The 21,252-nt window shown below is 55.7% G+C and overlaps 1 protein-coding gene across 7 annotated transcripts; it reads left to right on the top strand.

Annotated features, from left to right (window-relative positions):
- Positions 1-329: 329 nt before the first annotated feature.
- On the top strand, positions 330-17,317 carry SLC29A1 (solute carrier family 29 member 1 (Augustine blood group)). Of its 7 annotated transcripts, XM_082637320.1 has the most exons (14): positions 2,936-3,012; positions 6,419-6,501; positions 8,419-8,500; positions 8,615-8,817; positions 8,922-9,061; positions 9,345-9,479; positions 9,572-9,669; positions 9,817-9,895; positions 10,303-10,427; positions 10,901-11,009; positions 11,255-11,340; positions 11,787-11,986; positions 16,721-16,780; positions 17,039-17,317. In XM_082637320.1, exons 2-14 carry the CDS (start codon positions 6,473-6,475, stop codon positions 17,088-17,090), a joined length of 1,398 nt encoding a protein of 465 aa, XP_082493446.1. In that variant the 5' UTR covers positions 2,936-3,012; positions 6,419-6,472; the 3' UTR covers positions 17,091-17,317. The 7 variants fall into 7 exon arrangements, with proteins under 7 accessions (XP_082493447.1, XP_082493448.1, XP_082493446.1 ...); XM_082637321.1 differs by lacking the exons at positions 2,936-3,012; positions 16,721-16,780; positions 17,039-17,317 and adding exons at positions 330-390; positions 12,313-12,971; XM_082637322.1 differs by lacking the exons at positions 2,936-3,012; positions 16,721-16,780; positions 17,039-17,317 and adding exons at positions 2,484-2,522; positions 12,313-12,971.
- The last annotated feature ends 3,935 nt before the right edge of the window (positions 17,318-21,252 follow it).

Here is a 21,252-nt window from a genome sequence, read left to right on the forward strand (position 1 = left end):
CGAGCTGGCCGCGGGGCGCGGGGCTGGCGCCGGGATCGCCAGTTGCAGCCCCTTTGCCGCCCGGCGGCATAGTCCGGTCAGACCCGGCGCGGACTGCGGTTTCCGGCCACGACGACGGCCCCAGTTCCGAAGTGAGGAGGCCAAACGGGGACCAGGGGCCGACTGGCCTGTGAACTTCCGTCCGCGCTCCCCGACTCCGGATGACCCCTCCGAAGTCCCTGCAGGTGCGCTGCGAGCAGAGGCGGGGCCGCAGCGAGGGGGCGGGGTCTGCGCGTGTGGGGCGGGGCGGAGAGCGGAGCGCGCGGAGCTCGTGGGGCGGGGGAAATCAATGGAGTCTGCATCTGCGGTTTTTGGCGGAGGAGATCATTTTCCCAGACTTTGGAGGCCGTGGTGAGATGACTACCTTACCCTAACCACAGTCAGTTGTCTCCAAGGTCGGAGACCTTCCCAGAGCAGAGGATAGGGGTAGAGGTCTGAGAAATGAAGCTGGAAAACCAAGTCCAGTTTTCTTCTTGAACCCTGATCCCCGTACACACCCACAAGAAAGGTGAGGGACTTGAGGTGTCCGACCCTGAGAGGGCCGGATTCTGGCTTTAGTTTAGTTGATGTTTTGTTCATCATGGATTTTTTTCTTTTTTTTTTTTCTTTTTGCATTAACTTTGATTTTAAAAAAATATTGCCTTTAAACATTATTTATCTGGATTCTGGAATATTTGGGCGCCCCCTTAAATATTGTGACTCAGGCAAGTTGCCTCTCTGGCCTCTCCCTAGTCCCAGCCTGCCAGAGGACCATGGAGATAGAGTCGCAAACAGGACTAAGAACATAACTGTCATGAGACGCGTTGGTGAAAAACTGCGGAGCCAAGCAAACCCACTTCCAGCAAACACAGATGGAGGCAGGGCTGGGGAAGGATAGGACTGGTTGTGTGAGGTGATGAGGAAGGCTTGGGGCCTGGAAGGGGGAGGAGGGAATCAGAGCAAGCCACAGGCTCAAATAGGTGGGGGATCCGGTGGGGGTGGGGTGCAGCTGGATCAGACCTTCACACCCTACCCCTGTACCCGGGACCTGAGGGAGCCAAAAGATTGGGCAGAGGGTGACAAGGACTGGCTGGGCCTGGAGGGCACAGGCCACTGTGAGTCGGGCTCCGAGGCTGCCCAGCAGAGGGCCCTGGCACCCAGCAACCATCTCTGCATAGGGAGGTGGTTCTGGAGGGGTGTGGGTACTGGCTGGGGGCCCAGGCGGGGAGAGTGCCAGACAGGCTTCTGTCCAGCAATAACAGCCCTGGCTGTTGCCATCTAGTAAGCAGGCTGAGCTTCAGCGGGGGTGGGGAGGGAAACCAGCCTTCTGCTGTCTGGCCTGTGACCCTCACCACTTCCCTCCAGTTTCTTTCCACTTCCAGCCCCCTTTGCACACAGCTGCAGCGAATGGCCACCAGCCTGGGGGATCCATTTGAACACTAAGGCCTGCCACCTCCACAGACTTAGAGACGGGAAATGAGGATGGGGAGAGAGACAGGGGCCGAGCAAAAGGGGAGAAGAGGGCCAGGAGAGGAAGAGAGAGGCTGGACAAACACAGGTTAGGAATGGGGGGAGGGAGACCCAGACATGAAGCTGCCCTCAAGGCATGGGGCAGTGCCTAGAAAAATACCACGCGTACCCCTCTTCCTGCCCTCTGTTTGGTTAAGACCAGGACATGTTGGTGTGTCATGTCTCTGTGGGGCCCTGAGCCAGTAGGCTGGGAACAGCCCTTCTGAGTATCTTGGAGTGTGTCCACTGATCAATCGTAAGTAGAAAAACTACCCTTCCCCTCAGAGCCCAGTCTGTTCTCTGCGGAGAAGGCGTGACTCTGCCTTATCCCTACGATGTTAGTACTGCTAATTGTTAATTAGTGTCTATGGCTTCTCCAGGGTACAGGCCTCTTGGGTAACTGGGGCAAGGGTGTAGGGGGTGGATTGAATTTTCTGTCCTCAGCGTCTCTCTAGCCTTTGGATTGTCCTCCTATAGTGAGGGCTGCTGTAGGGGCAGTGATCCCCCCGTCCCCCAGATTTACTGACCAACGAAAAAGGAGGGAATCCTTCCCCCTCCCTTGGAGGTAAAGAAGGACTGATCATTCCTCAGCATGCCCACCCCCTTCCTCCTCAGCCAGGGAGGATGTGGGGCTCCGCAAGGCTTCCACCTCTGAGTATCAGGACCACAGGATTCACTCAGGCTATAAGGCTGTTCCGGGCTTTTTCTCTTCCCGTTGCCAGCTCTGCCTCAGCTTTTCCAATGTTCTGGATTTAGAAAGGGTGAATCATGAGAAGGCTACAGGGCTGTGGCTCCCCCTGCCACGCCACACACATCCCTCTCTAAGTCAAAGCTGTGGGTGAGCGGATCTGTGTCGGAAAACCCAGGTCACACATCATGCTGATTCCGTCGGAGGGATCCCCGGCGTGGGGTCTGGGGAGAGGAAAGGATAGTCTGACTTTGAGTGGCACTGAAAGTGGCACTGAAAAGGGAAGGGGGCGCTGGAAAGGAAAAAGGTGCAGTGTGAAAAAGATGGTGTGGGAGGGGGCTTAGGGAGCCATAACAGAACGTCTGAGATGGTGTAGGGGCGACGGAGGGGGGGGCCGTCCGGATCTGTCTGAGCGGGTTTGTCGCTGGCAGAGTCCCGAGACAGCTGTGTAGGAGTTTGTGTAACCCCAGCGCGGAGACCAGGGGGCTGCTATACCCTCCAGCCCCACGTGCTCCGTGATGGGGTAGGGTTTGGCGTGGCAGGACCCCCAGAGGTCCTATCTACAGAAATAGTGCAAGGTGTAGACCAGGCGACGGAGGGTCTCGGGTCGGGGGGTCCCTCTGAGCCGGCAGTCGGCGTGCGGGGGGCGGGGCCTCGGCGGAGGCCAGAGAGCGGACGCGGGCCGGGGCGAGCCGGGGCGGGGCGAACGGAGGGCGGGTTTGAATGTGCTCAGGCGGGCGCGGGAAGTGGCAGGGAGAGCGCGCAAACCTCCACGCGGGAGGACTCCTTCCCAGCAGGTGCTACCCGGGGACTGGGGGCCGGGGAACCGGGGGCCGGGGGTCGCCGGGGTGGAAGGCGCCGGTTGCCGCCTGCCACGAGAGCAGGGAGGCCGGGCCTGGCAGCTGTGCGGCCGGGAGAGCGGACGCGGGGTGGGGGGTGGGCCGCACCCCCCATCCCCGGGCCCCACCCCGCCCCCGCGCTGAGCGTGCGGAGCCGCGCAGCACGTGGCGCGTCGAGGCCCGGGTGCAGGGGCACCTTGCGGGGACCCGGACCCGAGCGGGCGTGGACGACCTGGCTCCCGGGCCTGAAACCGGTTGTCGCCGAGCTGACCTCTGCAAGGGGCGGGCGAGTTGAAGGTTAACCTCGGTCAATTCTTGTCGTTGGTACTGGGGAGGGGCCGCACCGTTAACTGCGCTGGGTGCAGGGAATGGGGAAGAGGGCAGGCGGAATGGAGGTGGAGGAGCTGTCTCTTTAACCCTCGCCTTCTATTGGCCGAACTCGTGTACCTGGCCTCCCTTCCTGGCAGCGTCCTCATTTATTCCCGGAGAGATGACCCTTGCTTCACTCAGAGAAAGAACAAAGACATACCCCAGATTTTCTTCCCAGGGGAGAGCTGTGGTGGAGGAGGGCTGGTCCCACCCCTGCCCCTCACCCCTCTTGGGGCCGCCCCTTTGCCCATTCCTCTCGATCACCTCCAGACCTTCCTGCCTTGTCCTCCTGCCTGTGTGAGCTCTCCTTGCCAGGATGTGTGTGTAATGGGGTGGGGGAGTGCCTTACAGCTGACACTTAGCTCAGGCTGGAGGTGACCTCGACCCCTACCTTATTTTTAACCCCTTAGTTGGAGTAGAGTTACCCTATCTCCCAGTATAGGAGGCTGGCTGGGAAGCAGCCTTTATACCTCCCTCCCCACCCCGGAAGGAGCCTAGAGTAAGCTGCACATTGAGTTTGAATTCCAGCTCACCCATTCACTCGCTCTGTTACCTTTGGCAAATGACTCAACCTCTCTGAACTTCAGCTGTCCTCGTCTGTTCTAGTGGAGACAGTTTTGTATTAGCTTATGGTGGTTGCGAGGGCAACCAAGGGCAGGAGGAGGTATCTCCAGGTAATGGCTGGCCCTATGTGGGATCCAAGGAAGTGGTGAATTTGATGTTACCACAGGGGTGTCTCTAGAAGCTGCGGTGCATGAGACGTGTTTGGGGCCTGGAGTTGGGGAGGTGCTCAGTTTGGTGGCTGCTTTCAAGGCCTCATCTCGGCAGGCCAAGGCATGGCTGAGGAACACCAGATGCTCTGAGCTGGTATCAAATCCCTGATTGCTGCTGGGCAAAGGCAGACAAAAACAAAATACCTGGGCTGGTCGGCTGAACGTCAGGATGTGGGCAGGGGGAGCGGGCTGCTCCTGGAGTTGAATTGTGCCCAGGACTGGGGTGAGGGCAGTTGAGAACAGAGAGAAGGGGTGTAGCAGAAAGAAATACTCCTCTGAGCCTAAGAGAGATTTTACTGAGGAAGGGGAGATACTCTACTCTCCGCGCCCCCCCCCACCCCACCCCCCGCCATCTCCTGCCTGCGTTGAAGCTGCACCTGCTCTTTACTGCCAGGAATCTTGCCTGTGGGGGGTGAGGGTGGAGCACAGGTTAGGGTGAGGTGAGAAGCTGGGGGGGATTCCCCTCACCTCCTCTGCCCACACCCCAGTGTAGAGCCCTCTCGTCCCCATCCTTGTAGAAAATGAATAAACTGTCATTCACCACTGTCCCAAGTGCCTAGAACAGTGCCTGGCTGGCATGCAGAGGTCTTCGGTAAATATTTGTGGAAAGGAAGAGCGCCTCCACCTGGAGCTATGTGGGTCTGCCCCTCCCCTCCCTGCCCTATGGCCCAGATGTGGGCTGGGGGGCTGAGGAAGGCCTTGGAGAGGCTGGAGTTTACCCAGGGAGGGGTTGAGAGGAATTATTGGGGGGGTAGAAAGGCCCATCAAGGTCCTTTCTTGGGGTCCCCAGGGCTGTGGTCTCAGGCTGGGGTCTGGAGCACTGGCTGCACCTGTGAGTTGACCTACCCCCTCAGCTCCCCTGCTTGAGACTGCTGGCTGTCTTATCTCCCAAGCTACAGGGCTGGGTTTTATCTCCCTGGTTGTGTTTGTGCGGAGGCTTCTCAGAATGGGGCTGCTCCCTCCCACAATGAGGCCTGGGGGGTTCTCTCCTGATATGCCCTGTGCTGCCACCTTCATTCTGGACCCTTACTCTGGAGGAGCCCATGGAAAAGGCCTGCTGCCTGAGCCTGAGCTAGGACCACCTCCCACGGACCGCCCGGGTCCCCTCTGCCCCCACCCTTCTGCTGGCAAGTCTGGGCAAGTCTGAGTGCTGGTCCAGGTGGGCAAGGAAGCCAGTCCTCGCCCAAAACGGTAGAGCTGGCTCCAGAGCTAGGCCCACACGTTGGGGACACGCCAGCACACGCCTGCCTGGCTTTCTGTGCCATCCGAGGGAAAGCTGTTTCCTCTGCTGGTGCCGTAGAGCCTCTCCCTGCCCGAGCAGGGAAGGGATACTGAGGGAGGAGGCTGGGTGCCTGGGCACTAGGCAACCTCTGCTCCCATCCCTCCAGTCTTCCCTCCAACTTTGTTCTCAGAAAGGGGAAGAAGACAGGGGCCTGGGAGTGAGTCAGAGAGGAATCCGGGGGGGATGGGATGACCCTGTGGCCAGGACTGGGGGTCAGGGGAGAGGCTGGGTCCCCACACTCATCCTGAAGTATGTTCCTGGAAGACTGGCCAGCAACCAGGGAGCCTCTGGGCAGTGGCTGGTAAGGATGGTTAGGGTGCCACCAGCAGAGCGACTGGAGTCTGGGGTGCCCCCAGGAGGGGACAGGCTCTCCAAAGCCCACCCTAGCCATGAGCCCAGGGGCTCCCTGGGAGTGCAGAGAGGTCAGACTTGCAGAGAGGCTGCTGCTCCTGCGGATCTGTTTGTTTTGTGTCCTCCCTCCTCCCTCCCCCTATCCTCTCGCTCTTATCTCCTTTCTGTTTCCCTCCTTCTGTCCCCACTTCCATTGTCAACACTGTCCCTGACCCCTCCCGCTGTCTCCCCTGCCTTTAACTGTTCTTCTCTCCCTCTCAACCATACCTCCTCCTCCTTCCCTCCTGCCCTCCACCCTCCTGTTTCCTTGCTTACAAACTGCTTCAACTGCTGGATAAAAATAGCGGTGGCAGTGGCCAGGCCAGGCCGGGAGCCAGGTAGAGCCTGAGCAGGCAGGGGGGCCCAGCGGGCCAGGCCCAAGGGGTCAGAGGGAGCAGTCCTGAGAGGCAGGGCCGGGAGTGGGGCCTTCTGGACTCTTCAGCCTGCCCGTTCTGTCCGCCCTTGCCCTCCTCACCCCCCAACCAAGAGTCTGCAGAGGCCTGTGGGGAAGCAGGGCCAAGACAGGACCTCACACTGCTTCTGCCCCCAGCAAGCACCGGAGGGAGGAAGCTATCAGCCAGGCATAACCAAGAACGCCATCACCATGACAACCAGTCACCAGCCTCAGGACAGGTACTGGGGGACCTGGGCTGTGAATCCAGGGGAGTGGAAAGGGGTCTCCAGGAGGCTGGGTGCCATATCCTTTGGAAGTTGGGGTTTCCACCACTGACGGGCCTTCCAGCTATGAGGTAGCTATGAGTCAGGTCTGCATCAGGGGTGGGGGCCCTTCGTGCTGTGGCTGGGTGCTGATGGGGGTGTCTCCGGTGAGGCCCAGGGTGGTGGGCAGCAGCCCCTCCCTGGCCTGTCGGAGTTTCCAGTGTTACTCTTCAGCAGCTTCCAGCTCCTGCCACCACCGTGGGGAGCCATCTGGCAGCACACCTCATTTCTGAGCTGGCCGGCTGGCAGGGCTGGCCTCTGCCTCACCCTGATCCTCACTCTGACCTCCCTTTCACTTCCCCACCTCGGGAGCCTAGGAGTTCGCTCCAGTTAGACCTGCATCCATGATCATGCATGTGTGTTTTGGGGGGAGAGGTTGTAGCTGGATGCAAGTTCTCCCAGGAGTCTAGGCCCCCAAAAAGTTGATGAAGCCGTGCCTGGGGTCCAAAACAGCCTTCCACCCAGGACTCCCAATCCCATCACCGCTCCCCTGCCCATCCTGTCCCCCTGTGCCAAAGGCCATGGAACTAGGCCACTTCTAGCTGTGGGACCTTGGGCACTTAGCTTTATCTCTCTGAAACCATCTCCCACCTGTAAAAGAGATGTGAGGTTTACTTGGGTGGGAGGGAATTTAAGGACACATAGTAAGTACAGGCCCCAAGCTGTTTGGTTGGTTCCCTCCCCGGTGTCTTTTGTTCCCAGGCTGCCTGCCGCCCTATCCCAGCACCCCCACCTGGTGGCAGCTCTCTGAACCCCTTCCCCTTCTCCATTGGCCTTGTGGCACTCACCCAGCCCCACTCTGGCCCTCTGTCCTGTGGGACCTTGGCTGGGAATTCTCCCTTCCTTTGGGCCTCTCGATCAAGGCTTCACCTCTCTTCCTCAAGGTGGGGAATATATGAGGGAGATGGGGGGGCTGCACTTGTCAGGGCTCAGACCTGCCCACTTGGGGTGCTTACCCAGGCCTCCACCTGGTGCGGCCAGGCCCTGCGCTCTGGCTAGACCCATCTGCTCATTGCCTTGGGCTTGTCCCTGCCAGCTCTGTGAAGAAAGCAGGTGTGGGCTCTGGGGAAAGTATGGTAGACACATCTGGAGACCACAGTGGGAGGGCCCAGGGCTGTCTGGGGAAAGCTGTCCCATCCCAGACAGGCCCTGAGGTGTAGGGCTTGGGGCATTGACCTGGCCCAGGCTGGGTGGTGCTTATTTACACTCTGGGGCCCAGATGATGTCCAGTGGCCTGGTCCCTCCTGGCCTCTCCTACGTGGTGCAACCTACAAAGCTGGTTCTGTCTAGGCCAGGAAAAAACAGCTCCCTCACTTCCCAGATGTCCCAAGGCTCCCTGCCTGCCTGCCCTCCTAGATCCAGAATGGTCTGGGAGTTTCCTGGCCTCAGAATCCTCTTTGGAGAGCCACACGGCCCTGCCCTGACAGTGTAATCACTTCCAGCCTGCCTGGCGGGGGTGGAAGACTTGTGTTTGCTTTCTCACTCACCCTCCCACCCCTAGCCTTTAGCAGGATTTCCAAAACCACCTCCGGATGTGTGGGTCACACTGGTTCCCAAGCCTGCAGCGTCCCCTGGGTCTTTGGGGCTGAGAATGGTCCTTTTGGCCATGCCCTTCGGTCCTATGTCCCTGGTCCCCTTCCCTCTCGGGACTCATCTGTGCCCTCTCCCCCATCCCAGGCCACCTCTCCCTCCACATACACAAATGGGAGGATGCATGCCCTGTGCCCTGGGACAGCTGGAGAGATAGAAGGGGAGGGGGCTGCCCCAGGTTTGATTTGGGAAGGAGGGTGGGATGGTGAGTCACCTGGCCTCACTTTCCCCTTCCATCCCCAGGTACAAAGCCGTCTGGCTTATCTTCTTTATGCTGGGTCTGGGGACGCTGCTACCCTGGAATTTTTTCATGACAGCCACTGCGGTGAGATGTGTGGGATGGGCTTCCGGGGGCATGTCCACTGGGCACGTCGGGCCTGGATCTGTGCTGTGGGCACGGGGAGAGAGGTTCTAACACTCCTCTGTGCAACCCTCACAGTATTTCACAAACCGCCTGGACATGTCCCAGAATGCGTCCTTGGTCCCTGCTGAACCGAGCAAGGACATCCAGGCTTCGGCCAGCCCCTCAGCACCCTTGCCAGAGCGGAACTATCTCAGCGCCATCTTCAACAACGTCATGACCTTATGTGCCATGCTGCCCCTACTGCTGTTCACCTGCCTCAACTCCTTCCTGCATCAGAGGTGAGTGCCTGGGCCCCCACCCTGACCCCTCACTGCCTCCTGCCCTCCCTGGGCTGAGCCCCTGGCTTTACCACCCATCTCTGCCATCGTGGCCTCTCTGGCAGGATCCCCCAGTCTGTGCGGATCCTGGGCAGCCTGGTGGCCATCCTGTTGGTGTTCCTGATCACTGCCATCCTGGTGAAGGTGCCCCTGGACGCTCCGCCCTTCTTTGTCATCACCATGATCAAGATCATGCTCATTAATTGTAAGCGGGGCTGGGTGGGGACCTGGGGCGGAGAACTTCCCACATACCTGCCCCTTTCTTTCACACCCACAGTTGGCCAGAGAGAAATCTCTTCCTCCCTCTGGGTGGTCAGGATTCAGAAGCCTGAGCGGGCATGGACCAGGTGTGGGAGAGGAGGCCCTGGGAGTGGGGAGAAAAGGGCTGCTCAGCGTCAAGACTTACTGGGAGTAAAGCAGGAATTACAGGGGCCCCGGCCACCCACCCGGCTCCTCCCTCCCCTGCTGATGCCCACCCTGTTCCCCAGCGTTCGGTGCCATCCTGCAGGGCAGCCTGTTTGGCCTGGCCGGCCTCCTGCCCGCCAGCTACACAGCCCCCATCATGAGTGGTCAGGGCCTGGCAGGCTTCTTTGCCTCTGTGGCCATGATCTGCGCCATCGCCAGTAAGTCTCGCCATCTGTCCGCCTGTCGCCCTGGTTGTTGTGGGGAGAAGGGGACGGGGCCTGTCTCTGATCGCTGACACCCTCCACCCCAGGTGGCTCGGAGCTGTCGGAAAGTGCCTTCGGCTATTTTATCACAGCCTGTGGGGTTATCATTTTGACGATCGCCTGTTATCTGGGCCTGCCGAGGCTGGTGAGCTCTTGGAGAATACCGGGTTTGGGGTCTAGGGCGGGTCCAGGACTCCAGATCAAGGGTGTTCTGGGTATGAAACCTGGGGGAGGTGGAAATTCTGGAGATTCTGCTTCTGAATCCACCTTCCTGGTCTCCCTCACTTGATAGGAATTCTACCGCTATTACCAGCAACTCAAGCTCGAAGGGCCCGGGGAGCAGGAGACCAAGCTGGACCTCATTAGCAAAGGTCTGAAGAGCCTGAGGAAGCTGGGGTGGAGGACAGTCTGCCCAGCAGGGAGGCAGCATGAGCTGAGGGCAAGAATGAGCATGCTGCCAGAGGCGAGAGGGACCAGGGATGGGGTGAGGGGTAACAATAGTAAATAGGGGCTGGGATAGAGAAGCTGGGGGGAGATCCTGGGTGGCCTTGAATGCCTGAGGACATTGGGAAGCAATTTCAGATTCTTGGACAGGGCGTAACCTGACCTGAGGCTCCTGGGAGAGGTCAGGGGACTTGCACAGTGGGAGTTCGAAGGCCGTCTGGGCTAAGTGTCAGGGCGGGGCTGTGCACTGGTTAAGGGAATGTCCACCCCCAGCTGACACCAGCCCTTTTGGGGATTGTGTCATCTTTTGCCCTGTCCCTCCCACAACTTGAAGATCCTTGCACAACCTGTCACCCCCCAGGAGCGAAATCAAAAGCAGGCCACGAGGAGGCTGGAGTTTCAGCCCCCAACTCTCAGCCCGCCAACGAAAGCCACTCTGTCTGCGCCATCCTCCGAAATGTATGTGGGGCTTGGGCATCCTGCCTTCTACCCCTCACCCTCTTTCTCTCCTTTTGTTCCTTTCCCCACCCCACCCTCCTCCTTCCCGGCACTGCCCATCCTCTCCCCCCCCCCTTTTTTTAAATTAATTATTTATTTATTTTGGCTGCTCCGGGTCTTAGTTGCGGCACTTGGGATCTTTGTTGCATCATGCAGGCTTCTTAGTTGCAGCGTGCATGCGGGATCTAGTTCCCTGACCAGGGATGGAACCCGGGCCCCCTGCATTGGGAGCGCGGAGTCTTACGCACTGGACCACCTGGGAAGACCCCATCCCCTCCCTTTCTGCGTGGAGACTGGCCACTTTCCTGGATTCTCGTTCGCGCGCGCGCGCGTGCGTGCGTGCGTGCGTGCGTGTGTGTGTGTGTTGGGGAATCTTGGTCCTTTAATGATGCACAACCACCACGAAGACACAGACCTGAGTCCCTTTCCTCCAGATCTTAGTCCCGGCTCTCTCCGTCTGCTTCGTCTTCACCATCACTATCGGGATGTTTCCTGCCGTGGCTGCTGAGGTCAAGTCCAGCATTGCGGGCACCAGCGCCTGGAGTGAGGACCCCATGGGTTCCCAGGATGGGGAAGGACGGGGCTCCAGCAGGACAAGGACTCCAGGGGAGGGGAGCCTGGACTGCTGTGTCCCCAGCCAGACTCCTGGTCCATCTGCCCTTCCCTGAGCTGGAAGCATCTTCTCCATCTTAGACCTGGGAGAACTGAGTCCCAGTGAGGGTCAGGGTTGTAGATTCTGCCTCTCTTGGACCTGCTAACCGTTCCCTAATCTACTCTTTCTCTTCCAGGAGACTACTTCATTCCTGTGTCCTGTTTCTTGACTTTCAATATCTTTGACTGGCTGGGCCGGAGCCTCACAGCCTTCACCATGTGGGTAAGTGCAGGAAGGGCGGGCACCAAGACCCTGTGAGAGGGGAGAGTCCAGCCTGAGGCCCAGAGAGGGAACCAAGAAAGTATGGTGGAAAGGCGACCATGCTTTTTAAAAAACCAAGACACAATCTACGTATAGTAAGGTGTACAAGTTGTAGGTGTACAGCTTAATGACTGTATATACACACACAAGTAAACATACACACCCCCCTGATAAGCACCACCCAGGTCAAGATGTAGACCATGGCCAGCACTCTAGAAGGCTCTATCATGCCCCCTCCCAGTCAGTACCCCTGAAGGGTAACTAGGCTTTGAGATTTCAATTCAGATCCTGAGGGGCCCCAAATGGAGCTCTGGGGGCCTTGGTTGGAGCCCTGGGGGCCTGGGTGTGGCCTGGGTGTGCCCTGGGGGCTGGCGCAGCCTGACTGAGACACTGCCTGGTCTCCGCAGCCTGGGAAGGACAGCCGCTGGCTGCCGATCCTGGTGCTGGCCCGGCTGGCCTTCGTGCCCCTGCTGCTGCTGTGTAACGTCCATCCCCGCCACAGCCTGCCTGTGGTCTTCGAGCACGATGCCTGGTTCATCTTCTTCATGGCTGCCTTCGCCTTCTCCAACGGCTATCTCGCCAGTCTCTGCATGTGCTTTGGGCCCAAGTGAGTGGGGAGTGTGGTGGTCTTAGGAGGGGGCTAGTGCTCCAGTGGGGGACACTCAATAGAGGGAGAGAGGGCAAAAGAAGATTCCCGATCCTGGAGCTCAGGGTTTCCAGGCTGAGAGAGGAGCCCGCTGGCCCTAGGGTCCCAGGCAGTCGTGGGTGGGAGAGGGGTCGGGTGAGGGAGCGGCTCCCAGGGAAAGGTAGAGACAGCCCCAGTACACATCCCCCCAAGAGGGGAAGTACGACAGGTGGGTAAGCAGAATTAGATGCTCTGGGTGGAGCTGGGGTAGGGGCCATCCTAAGGTAGGCTCGCCCTCCCTCCTTTAGGAAAGTGAAGCCAGCCGAGGCAGAGACAGCTGGAGCCATCATGGCCTTCTTTCTGTCTCTGGGCCTGGCGCTGGGGGCTGTCTTCTCCTTCCTGTTCCGGGCAATCGTGTGACCGAGGATGGACGGAAGGATGGCACTGGCCGCCTGCTCCTGCCTGCCTTCTCCTTCAGGGATGGGCAGGGGACCGCTGGAGGTTTTCTCTTCTAGCTGACTTCTGTCTCACGGCCTGTGCCGGGCCCAGCATCCAGGCCTGGAGGAGAGAGCCTCGGAGGATGGACGGTGGGGACACTGTGGGCCTGAGGGTCAGAGTTGAGGGAGGGGACATGGCCTCTGTGTCTGCTCATGTGCCCCCCCTACCCTCGCACTTGGCTCTGATTGATCCCTGCCTGGCAGAGCAGCAGAGGCTCCTAGTCTCAGAGAGTGTGTGTCATGTGTCTATCTGTTTCCCTGTACCAGGGGTGGCTAGGGGTCAGGACTGCTTGTTCTGAAGTCTTATCTGATATTTCTGCCCCCTTCTCCCCACGTGCCTCTTCCCCCCACCTCTCCATGTTCTTGCCCATCATGAACCCTGTACAGTTGCCATTTTACTGCCTTTTTTTTACACTCAAACCAGGTGCCTTCAAAGGCTCTCTGATTAAATAAACTTTTTTTTTTTTTTCCCCCCCTCCATGGCTCCCTGTGTGCTCCAGCCATGGCTTCATGCCCTGGAGAGGCTGGAGGGATGGCAGTCTGAGTCTGGGGGGGATGAGCCTGACCCAGATGGGCCTTGGCCAGCACTGGGCCAGGGTCCAAGACGGGGGGTGGGGGTGGGTGTTGGTCCTCTTAGTCTCAGAGTGACTACGGTACCTCCTGCTGGGGCTGCAGAGGAGGGACAGGCCTGGAGCCAGGACACCCAAACTGTTGGCCGAGTCGGAGAAAGGCCATTTTCCTTTGCCGGTTCATCCCTTCTTTCATAGGCCTGGGGGTGGAGACAGTGCCCCATCTTTCTTTTGTCATCACGGTCACCCCCTCCACTCTGTCCTCACCCCGCAGCCCGGGGGCTGAGTTCTCTACACATGACCAGCTCCACCACCCTGCCCCCCCACGCTCGCGCTCGTGGCTGCACTCCCACACTCCCAGCAGGAAGAGGCTGCAGCCCAAGGGTTCTGCCCTGCCTGGCACTCGGCCCTGACACCGAAGTCAAGGCAGACTTCTTGGCGAACAAGGGGCCTGTGTGTCCTCAGGGAAGCTGGGCCCCCTTTCTCTTCGCAAACTTTGGCCAAGGGAGGTGTGCGGTGGCTCGGGACCATGAGAGGCGTCGGTGGACGGGGCCATACTGCTGGGTCCCCCTTCTCAAAAAGGGCTTTTCCAGATAGGAAGTGAAAGCAGAGCTCTGGCCTCTGAGCTGCCACTGCCCCCATGCCCCACGCCCTTGGCACTGCTGTCAGGGCTTTATTTCTGACAGTTTAATTGAAGGCTTCAGGCTTCATTAAGGGCTGTTAGCACATTTTTAAGGGCTTTTGATGAGCTCTGAAGTCATAACAGGGGAGTTAAATACATCATCATAGGGGGAACTGGAGTCCACAGAAATACCCCAGGGTACACGCCAAACCAGGGTACAGAATCTGAGGTTGGTGGGAAACGAGGTGTTCCTTTCCTATCAGTTTCAAAAGCAAAGGGTGCCCTGAGTGTTCTCTCGTCCCTGCGGTGCCCTTTGGCCACGAGGCCGAGAGGAAACTGCACCCTTGCTCCCTCTCCCTCCATCTCAACTTCCGAGAGTCCTCCTGTGTTCCTTCCTCAGCACCACAGCCCCTCAGGGACCCTGTGCTTCTTCCCTGAGTCCCTTCTTGCCTCCTGCCTGGCCTTTCAGGACTCCTGCCAGGTCTCCTGCAGCCCATGCCACACACGGCTGCAGAATAATCTGAAAACACATTTAATCACAGGCGGGTCTCTCCCTGGGGCACGCCAAACATTTCCTGATTACCACCACCAGCAACAGCCAGTTTCTACAATTCCTTCTCCCTCTGCACCTCAGAACTTTTGTAACTGTGACTATGCTCTTACTCCAGTTACCAGACTGTCATGTTTTTCAGGTTTGGGTCTACATTCTATGTTTTCACTCTTTAAGCTCCCAGAGGTACTCGATGATGTTTGCTTTCTTGCATCTGCTTGTCCAGCCTCACAGTCTTCACAGGCCAGACTCCAGCTGTGTGGTAGCACTCATTTCAGTGCCTGTTCCCACAAGATACAGATGGGTGTTAAGTAGGTTTCTCACAACTCCAGCAATGGCTTGAAGGACAAACATTTAGATTACAGTCACATATTTCTGAACTGGAATTGATGAAGAAAATGAGTGGACTCGGGCCTCCCTGGTGGCGCAGTGGTTGAGAGTCCGCCTGCCGATGCAGGGGATACGGGTTCGTGCCCCGGTCTGGGAGGATCCCATATGCCGCGGAGCGGCTGGGCCCGTGAGCCATGGCCGCTGGGCCTGCGCGTCCGGAGCCTGTGCTCCGCAACGGGAGAGGCCACAACAGTGAGAGGCCCGCATACCGCAAAAAGAAAAAAAAAAAAAAAAAAAAATGAGTGGACTCTTTTTTCCAATTTTTTTTCTAATGCAAATGCCAGAAAATATGAGTCTCACTCGTTTCACTCATACCCTCAGTGTCCTCACCTGAGAATGGGGAGCTCTGGGGGCTTAGGAAAAGTAACTCCTGCCGACCCAACTGCAGTGATAGTCCCCGGCCACAGGTGGGCGCTCTGCAGACAACACTGAATGTGGGAGGCAGGCCGCTCTGGGGCCTCACCACCTTTCCTCCTAGCACTTTGCTTCCTGTAAGGTGGGCAAGGGCTGAACTTGTGCTGGTCGTCACCTTCCTTCCGTGCGGCGTTTCTGCCCCAAGGGGTGGTCTGTGTATTAGGCTGCTGTATTCCCTGGGGTGGCTGCCACTGCAACACAAATTTCCCTTTTGTTTAATCTTATATGGTGAATTGTTGCAGCTTCAAACTTTTGAAAAGCTAAGAGCCCCAGTAAAAATTAGCAGTCGTCCTTAAAAATAGAAGTGAAGCGTCGGGTATAACGGATGAATTGCAATATACTTGTGTTTGTATTCTTTGGGGTAAACATGGAAAGAGCATGGTGGGGGGCAGTATGATGGGGGCAGGTGCTTGACAGGAAACCCCCAATTATTGGGAAAATTATCCTCAGAATGTTAAACTCTGATAGGGATTCAAAATGGATGTAAGCAGAGAAGTGCAGAGTCACCTTAAAGAGATAGCCCAGCTGTGGCCAGCAGGCCCCGCCTGAAACCCAAGTCCTGACACACTGGAAGAGTGGCAGTCTGAGGAAGAGGGGCCAGGCTGGTTCTTGGGGCAGGTCGGCAGTGAGTGTGGAGATGGGCAGAGCCGGCGTTCCCCCTGCTCCGCCCCCCAACGCATCAGGGGCCTTTGTAGCAGTTTGGCTTCTCCAGCTCATCTCTGCCCGACCTGGCTTCCTGCACGGGTCGCCTCTGGGAGAGCATGTGCTCACTAGAGCCCCTCAGAGCCTCGGCGGTCCTGGTGCTCCCTGCCAGTCAGCCCCTGGCGTTCCGGCTCCAGACAGCCGGGCAAGTGCTAAATGAGTCAGCAAGACCCCACAAAGCAGGGGCTTCTGCTCATGACAGCTACTCACTCCCATGCCTTCCTACGGGTTGGGTGATGGTTCAGATTCAGGATTCCATTTTGGGCCTGCCAAGTACCAGTTGTGTCATCTTGCACGAGCCATCTATCCTCTGTGGCCCAGATCCCTTGTTCTTTAAACGGGGTAACATGTACGGCTTGCTAAGGAAATTAAGGGGGTCTGCGGCAGAGCCTGGGTGCAGGAGGTGAGGACCCTAGAGACACGTGGTGCCAAGAGTCATTAGGATGACCTCAGCCTGGTGGGCTCGCTGCTCTCCCTGCATGCCGTTCGGCCCCCTCCCCCGCATCTTCAGCCCCCGAAGCTTCGAGAACCAGGCCTCATTTCCTTCACCCCAGCCAAGTGCGAACGGCCACTGCCTTCGGGCGGGACAGCAGAGAACCGCAGGGCCGGGGCGCGAACGAGGGAAGCCTGGGTTCTGCTCAGCCCCGCCCGCCGCTAGAAGGGGAAGTGACGTCACCCGTGACGCGCGCGCCCCCTGGCTGGAGCGCGGCCTGTACCACGCAGCCCCTCTCATCTGACCCCTGGCAGATGGGGGTCCAGACTCTACTGACCCTTAAGTCCGGGTGACCTTGAGCCAGGCACTTTCCATCTCGAAGCCGCTCAGCTGTAAAGCAGGGGTAATACTACTAGCCTTGCCTACCTCTCCCGGTTGTGAAACTCCACTGAGTTAATGAATAACGTTCACCTGCCGCTCCTCGTACATATACTGACTCCGATGGAGTGCTAACTATTGCCATGCCTGTTTTACTCCAGAAAACCGAGGCTGAAAGGTTTAAAGGATGGAAAAATATTTTTTAAACTGCAAAGCACCAGGTAAGTTTAAGTCTGTTTCTCTATCTCTGTGTCAGTCCTCGTCTCTCTCCCTCTCCCTCCCTCCCTCTCTCTCTCTCTCTCTCTCTCTCACACACACACACACACACACACACACACACACACGACTTCCCAGGCAGTGAAGAGCATGGAAAGGTACACGGCCTCATGAGATAGGGGGGCATGTAATGCAGGCGTGGTGCACCTTCCTCCCAGCCTCCAAAACATTCCAGAGAGGCATCTTCTCTTTTCACATCCCAGGGATCCTAAGCCTGCTAGGATCCTGAGCTCGCATGACATCCTTCCCAGTTGAAACCAGCAAGGTCCTTCCTGATTTGTAACCTCAGTGCCTCCTGTTTGTGAGTTCCTCACCACCCACCAGCAGTAAGTACCACAGCCCTACCGGTCCCTCATCTGGTGCAGGTGGGCCAGGCAGGCACTGGGCCCAGTGGATGACCTAGAAATCCAGCCAGTTGAGACCTGAACATTGAGCAGTGACTTGTGCCTCGGGCAGGACAGGTGGCAGGCAGAACAGTTAAGTAGGTCAGGGTTGTTTGTGGTGTCACCCGCCCCCTGCACCTTTCTCTGCCTATAATCTGCTCTGGGCTGAACCAATTTAGGGTTACATTTTAGCTTCTTAGTCAAAGGGGGCCTGGAACACTAAATAACGCCCAAGACAGAAAGCGATGCCTGGTGGGTGTGACGGCAGGAGGAGGACAGACATTTTGGGGCTGGGCTGACAATGGCAGGTAGGCAGGACTCAGTCACAGCCCCAGGCCACAGATACTGTGCCCTTAGAGAGTCAAGACACGCTGATATGGGTATTAAAGAGGAGGTTACCAAAGACGCTCCATTTACAATTCCAGAATGGCTTAGACCACAATTTCTGGCTTTCTCACCCCACTCCCCTGAGAGATTTTGTTCTTGCCCATGACTTCAGCCATCAGCCTCTGCCTCCTGGACACCTCTCCTTGGTGCCCCACAATGCCTAAAACAGACTTCTTGACCCCTCCAGCCCAGAGTGGTCCTCCCCTCCCCTCAGCCCCACTTTTATCATCCTACCTCAGAGAAGGTGTACACCGTGCCTCCTCCCCACCCCTGTGTGAGCTCCACACCTCCAGCCTCTCCCTTCTCCAAGCTTCGTCCCGGGGAGTCTCCAAGTGGGATTTTTGTTTGTATGGAACAACAGAATTAACTGGCTTGATTTAATAGATTTAACATATTTAGACCTATCCAACAACTAGGTAATATCAATAGATACTTTTCTCAAGCACACGTGGAGTGTTTATAAATATTAACCACATCCTAGATTACAAAGGAAGTCTCAAATACAAAAGTTCAGTATCATACACACCACTGTATGTCTACAACATAATGAAAAGATAATATAAAAATAATTGAACATTTTAAACAGATACCACTGATCTCTGATCAACAGACATACCGTAAGGGGAATCAAAATCCTTAAAACTGAATTATAATAAAAAATTCTATATATTGAAACTTGTGGGATATAGCTAAAATAGTACTTGAAAAGAAATTTATAGTCTTAAATCCTTATGTCTGAAAAGGGGAAAGGATGAAATTTAATGTGCTAAGTATTAAAGTTAAGGAAATAGAAAAAGAACAACAGACCTGACCCTCAAAAAGTAGAAATAATGAGAAAAAGTTGAGCAGAAATTTAAAAAAATAAAGGAATAAAGTAAATTAAAGAAGCAGAAAACAAATTATGTAATAAAATAGATAAATCGCTGGTGAAACTGATCATGAAAAAAAGGGAAAAGACATGAAAAACAATTTTAGGAGTGAAAAAAGGGGACATACTTGAGATAGAACAGAGACTAAAAAGATAGTCAAAGGAAATAGTATGCCATAATCTTTAAAGCTTTCAAGAAACATCCAGAAAAATTATTAAACAAAATTCACTCAAGGAGTAGTAGAAAACCTGAATAGACCTATGCCATTAAAAATTTTTGAGTTCCTAGTTAAAATATTTTCGTATAGGAAACAATAGAAACAGGCATTTTTATAGGTAAGTTCTACAAAACTTTAAAGAAATGGATAATTTCAGTCTAATGTTAATAAGTCTATTAACAAATTAAACACATAAAGGAAAATTTAAAAACAATATTCTCAACAGATGCAGAAAAATAATTTTGATACCCATTCAGATTAAGATGTATAACAAGTTAGGAGCAGAAAGAGAAAATATGCTCAATGATGAAGAGTTCCTTTTCTGATCAGAAAGGAGACAGGGATGCCCAGAATCACCGTTTCCACACATCATTGTTCTGCTGGTCCTAGCTGGTGCAGTGTAACAAGAAATATGAGATGCAAGGGTTAGAAAGGCAGAAACCAAACTATCATTGTTCTCAGATGATAGCTAGGGTTGTACTAGAAAACAACAAAAGACTGACAGACAAATGAAAAATGAATAAGGTAGCTTACCAAGTTGTGGGATCAATACACAACAATCGTTTTTCAAACTCTCCAGGAAACAGAAAATGAAGGCAAATTTCCATGTGCCATTGCATCAAAAAATAACATACTAACAATCAGATGAGCAAAAGTGGTGCAAAGAGACATGTCCCCACAGAACATGGAAACTGAGGCAAAGAGATGGAGCCCTGGTTGGCCATGCAGACCTGCTCAGCTGTCCAACATATCTGAATGTCAGGTCTGTTGGCCCAGGAGGATGTCAGCTCAGGAATTCAGAGATGTAAGCCTGGTGGAACTGGGAAGACCAGAACTGACAGGGCACGCCTGGCAGGTGCTGAGCTTGGGAGGCTGCTTGTTCTGGGGGTTAAGGAGCCAGAGCTACTCCCCATGCTTAAATAGTCCCTGATGTACTGATGCCTCCGGTTGCTTGATTCATCCATGGCCCCTTATCTAAGCTCCCCTCAGTGGCCCCCTGACCTCCTTGAAAGGCCAGTGGTGCTTCCTAACTAGGAGAAGTCCCAGTCCGAGCAGCAGCCGGAGGCCTCTGCCCAGGCTGAGTCTGTGCTCCCTCCGAGGCCCTACTTAGATTTAGCTAGATCAGGGGTCTGCAAAGCTTTTCTGTAAAAGGTAAGGGGGTAAATATTTTAGACTTTGCAAGCTATACGGTCTCTGTCACAACTATCAACTCCCTCATTACAGTGCGAAACTAGCCAAAGACAACATGTAAACAAATAAGTAGAGCTTGTTTCAGTAAAACTTTATGGACATAAATTCAAATTTCCTATACTTTTCACATGCCAAAATATTATCTTCCCTTTGATTTTTTTTCAACCATTAAACAATGTAAAAACCATCCTTTTCCACAGGCCATACAAAAACAAGTGATAAGCCCACCAACTGCAGGCCATAGTTTATCAGTCCTTGCTTCATCTGGCTGCCCTCCAAACAGCAGAAGGTTGGGCTGGGTCTTTGAGGCCTGGTCGGCAATAAAGGGTATCTTGGGAACATCAAGGGTTGCAAATGCTGCTGGGAATAGGCTTCTGGGGATTCGGGGGGGGGGGGTTAAGTCATCTTTAATAGCCTTCACTGGCTTCCCTGACCCTAAGTTAAGGTCAGAACTACTTAGCATGGCATTGTGGCCCTCTGTGACCTAACCCCTGCCTGCAGGGCCACTTTCAGTGACTCCTGCCTCCCTTGAGGGTTCCTGGGCTGTGGTCCCTCTGGCAGGGCTGTGCCTTTCCCATGCTTTCCCTTTGCTGGGGAGTAGACCTGTGCCACGTAGCCCTGAGCCTGCCCCCTTACCCAGGCTGAGCTGGGAAACTGAGGCTTCTCCCTTGCTGCCAGCTGCTCTGATTCACACTTGGTCTGCTGCAGCTCCCCCTAGTGGGCTAAGGGCTCCTTGTCCTGTTTATGCATCTCTGTATCCTCAGACAAGGCTCACGGGGGATTAGTGAGTGTCAATGAGCTGAAGAGGTCATCCTGAAGATTTCTGGAAGAGGAAGCAGAATTTCTGTGCTGGTGCGAGATTTGAGATTTTCCCATTAGGAAAACCCCGAGGAATCTCTGGTCCTGACACTGGTCCACAGGAGTGATTCTTGCTCTGCTTTGGGCTTGAGTCCTGGGAGAAGAAACAGCATCCCTACTCCATTTCTGGAGCAGGGAGCAAGGGAGTTAGTGGAGCAAAGGCTCTGAGCTGACCCACCCTGGGGTACTCACTGAAGCCTTCCTCGCCCAGTTTCTAGAATGTGCAGATTCACTCCCACCTCCTCACAGGACTGTGAGATGTTGTGAATCCTCTTTGTGAACAAGGGAGCAGGTGTTTAATTAACTAGGCCCCTTCTGCCCAGGGGGAGGGAGGGTGTGTTGCGGGGTGACGCTCCTGGGTTGAGGTTTCCATCAGGAACACAGCATCCGGGGGGGCCTCCTAGCAGCAGCACCACGGCCCTTCCCCCACTCACTGACTCCTCCCAGACCATAAAGAAGGGGAGTGGAAGTGTAAGGAGAGATGAAATTGAGGTAGTGATGGCAGGGTTGAT

Source organism: Mesoplodon mirus (assembly GCF_964341445.2).
Source record: "Mesoplodon mirus genome assembly, chromosome: 12".
Classification (NCBI taxonomy): Eukaryota; Metazoa; Chordata; class Mammalia; order Artiodactyla; family Ziphiidae; genus Mesoplodon; species Mesoplodon mirus.

What these genes read in the sequence shown, in the direction of transcription:
- SLC29A1 (XM_082637321.1), top strand. Translation starts at nt 6,473, where the DNA reads ATGACAACCAGTCACCAGCCTCAGGACAG. An exon ending in CAAGATCATGCTCATTAATT is followed by an intron (nt 9,062 to 9,344) that starts GTAAGCGGGGCT and finishes CCTGTTCCCCAG; the next exon opens with CGTTCGGTGCCATCCTGCAG. An exon ending in TGCATGTGCTTTGGGCCCAA is followed by an intron (nt 11,987 to 12,312) that starts GTGAGTGGGGAG and finishes TCCCTCCTTTAG; the next exon opens with GAAAGTGAAGCCAGCCGAGG.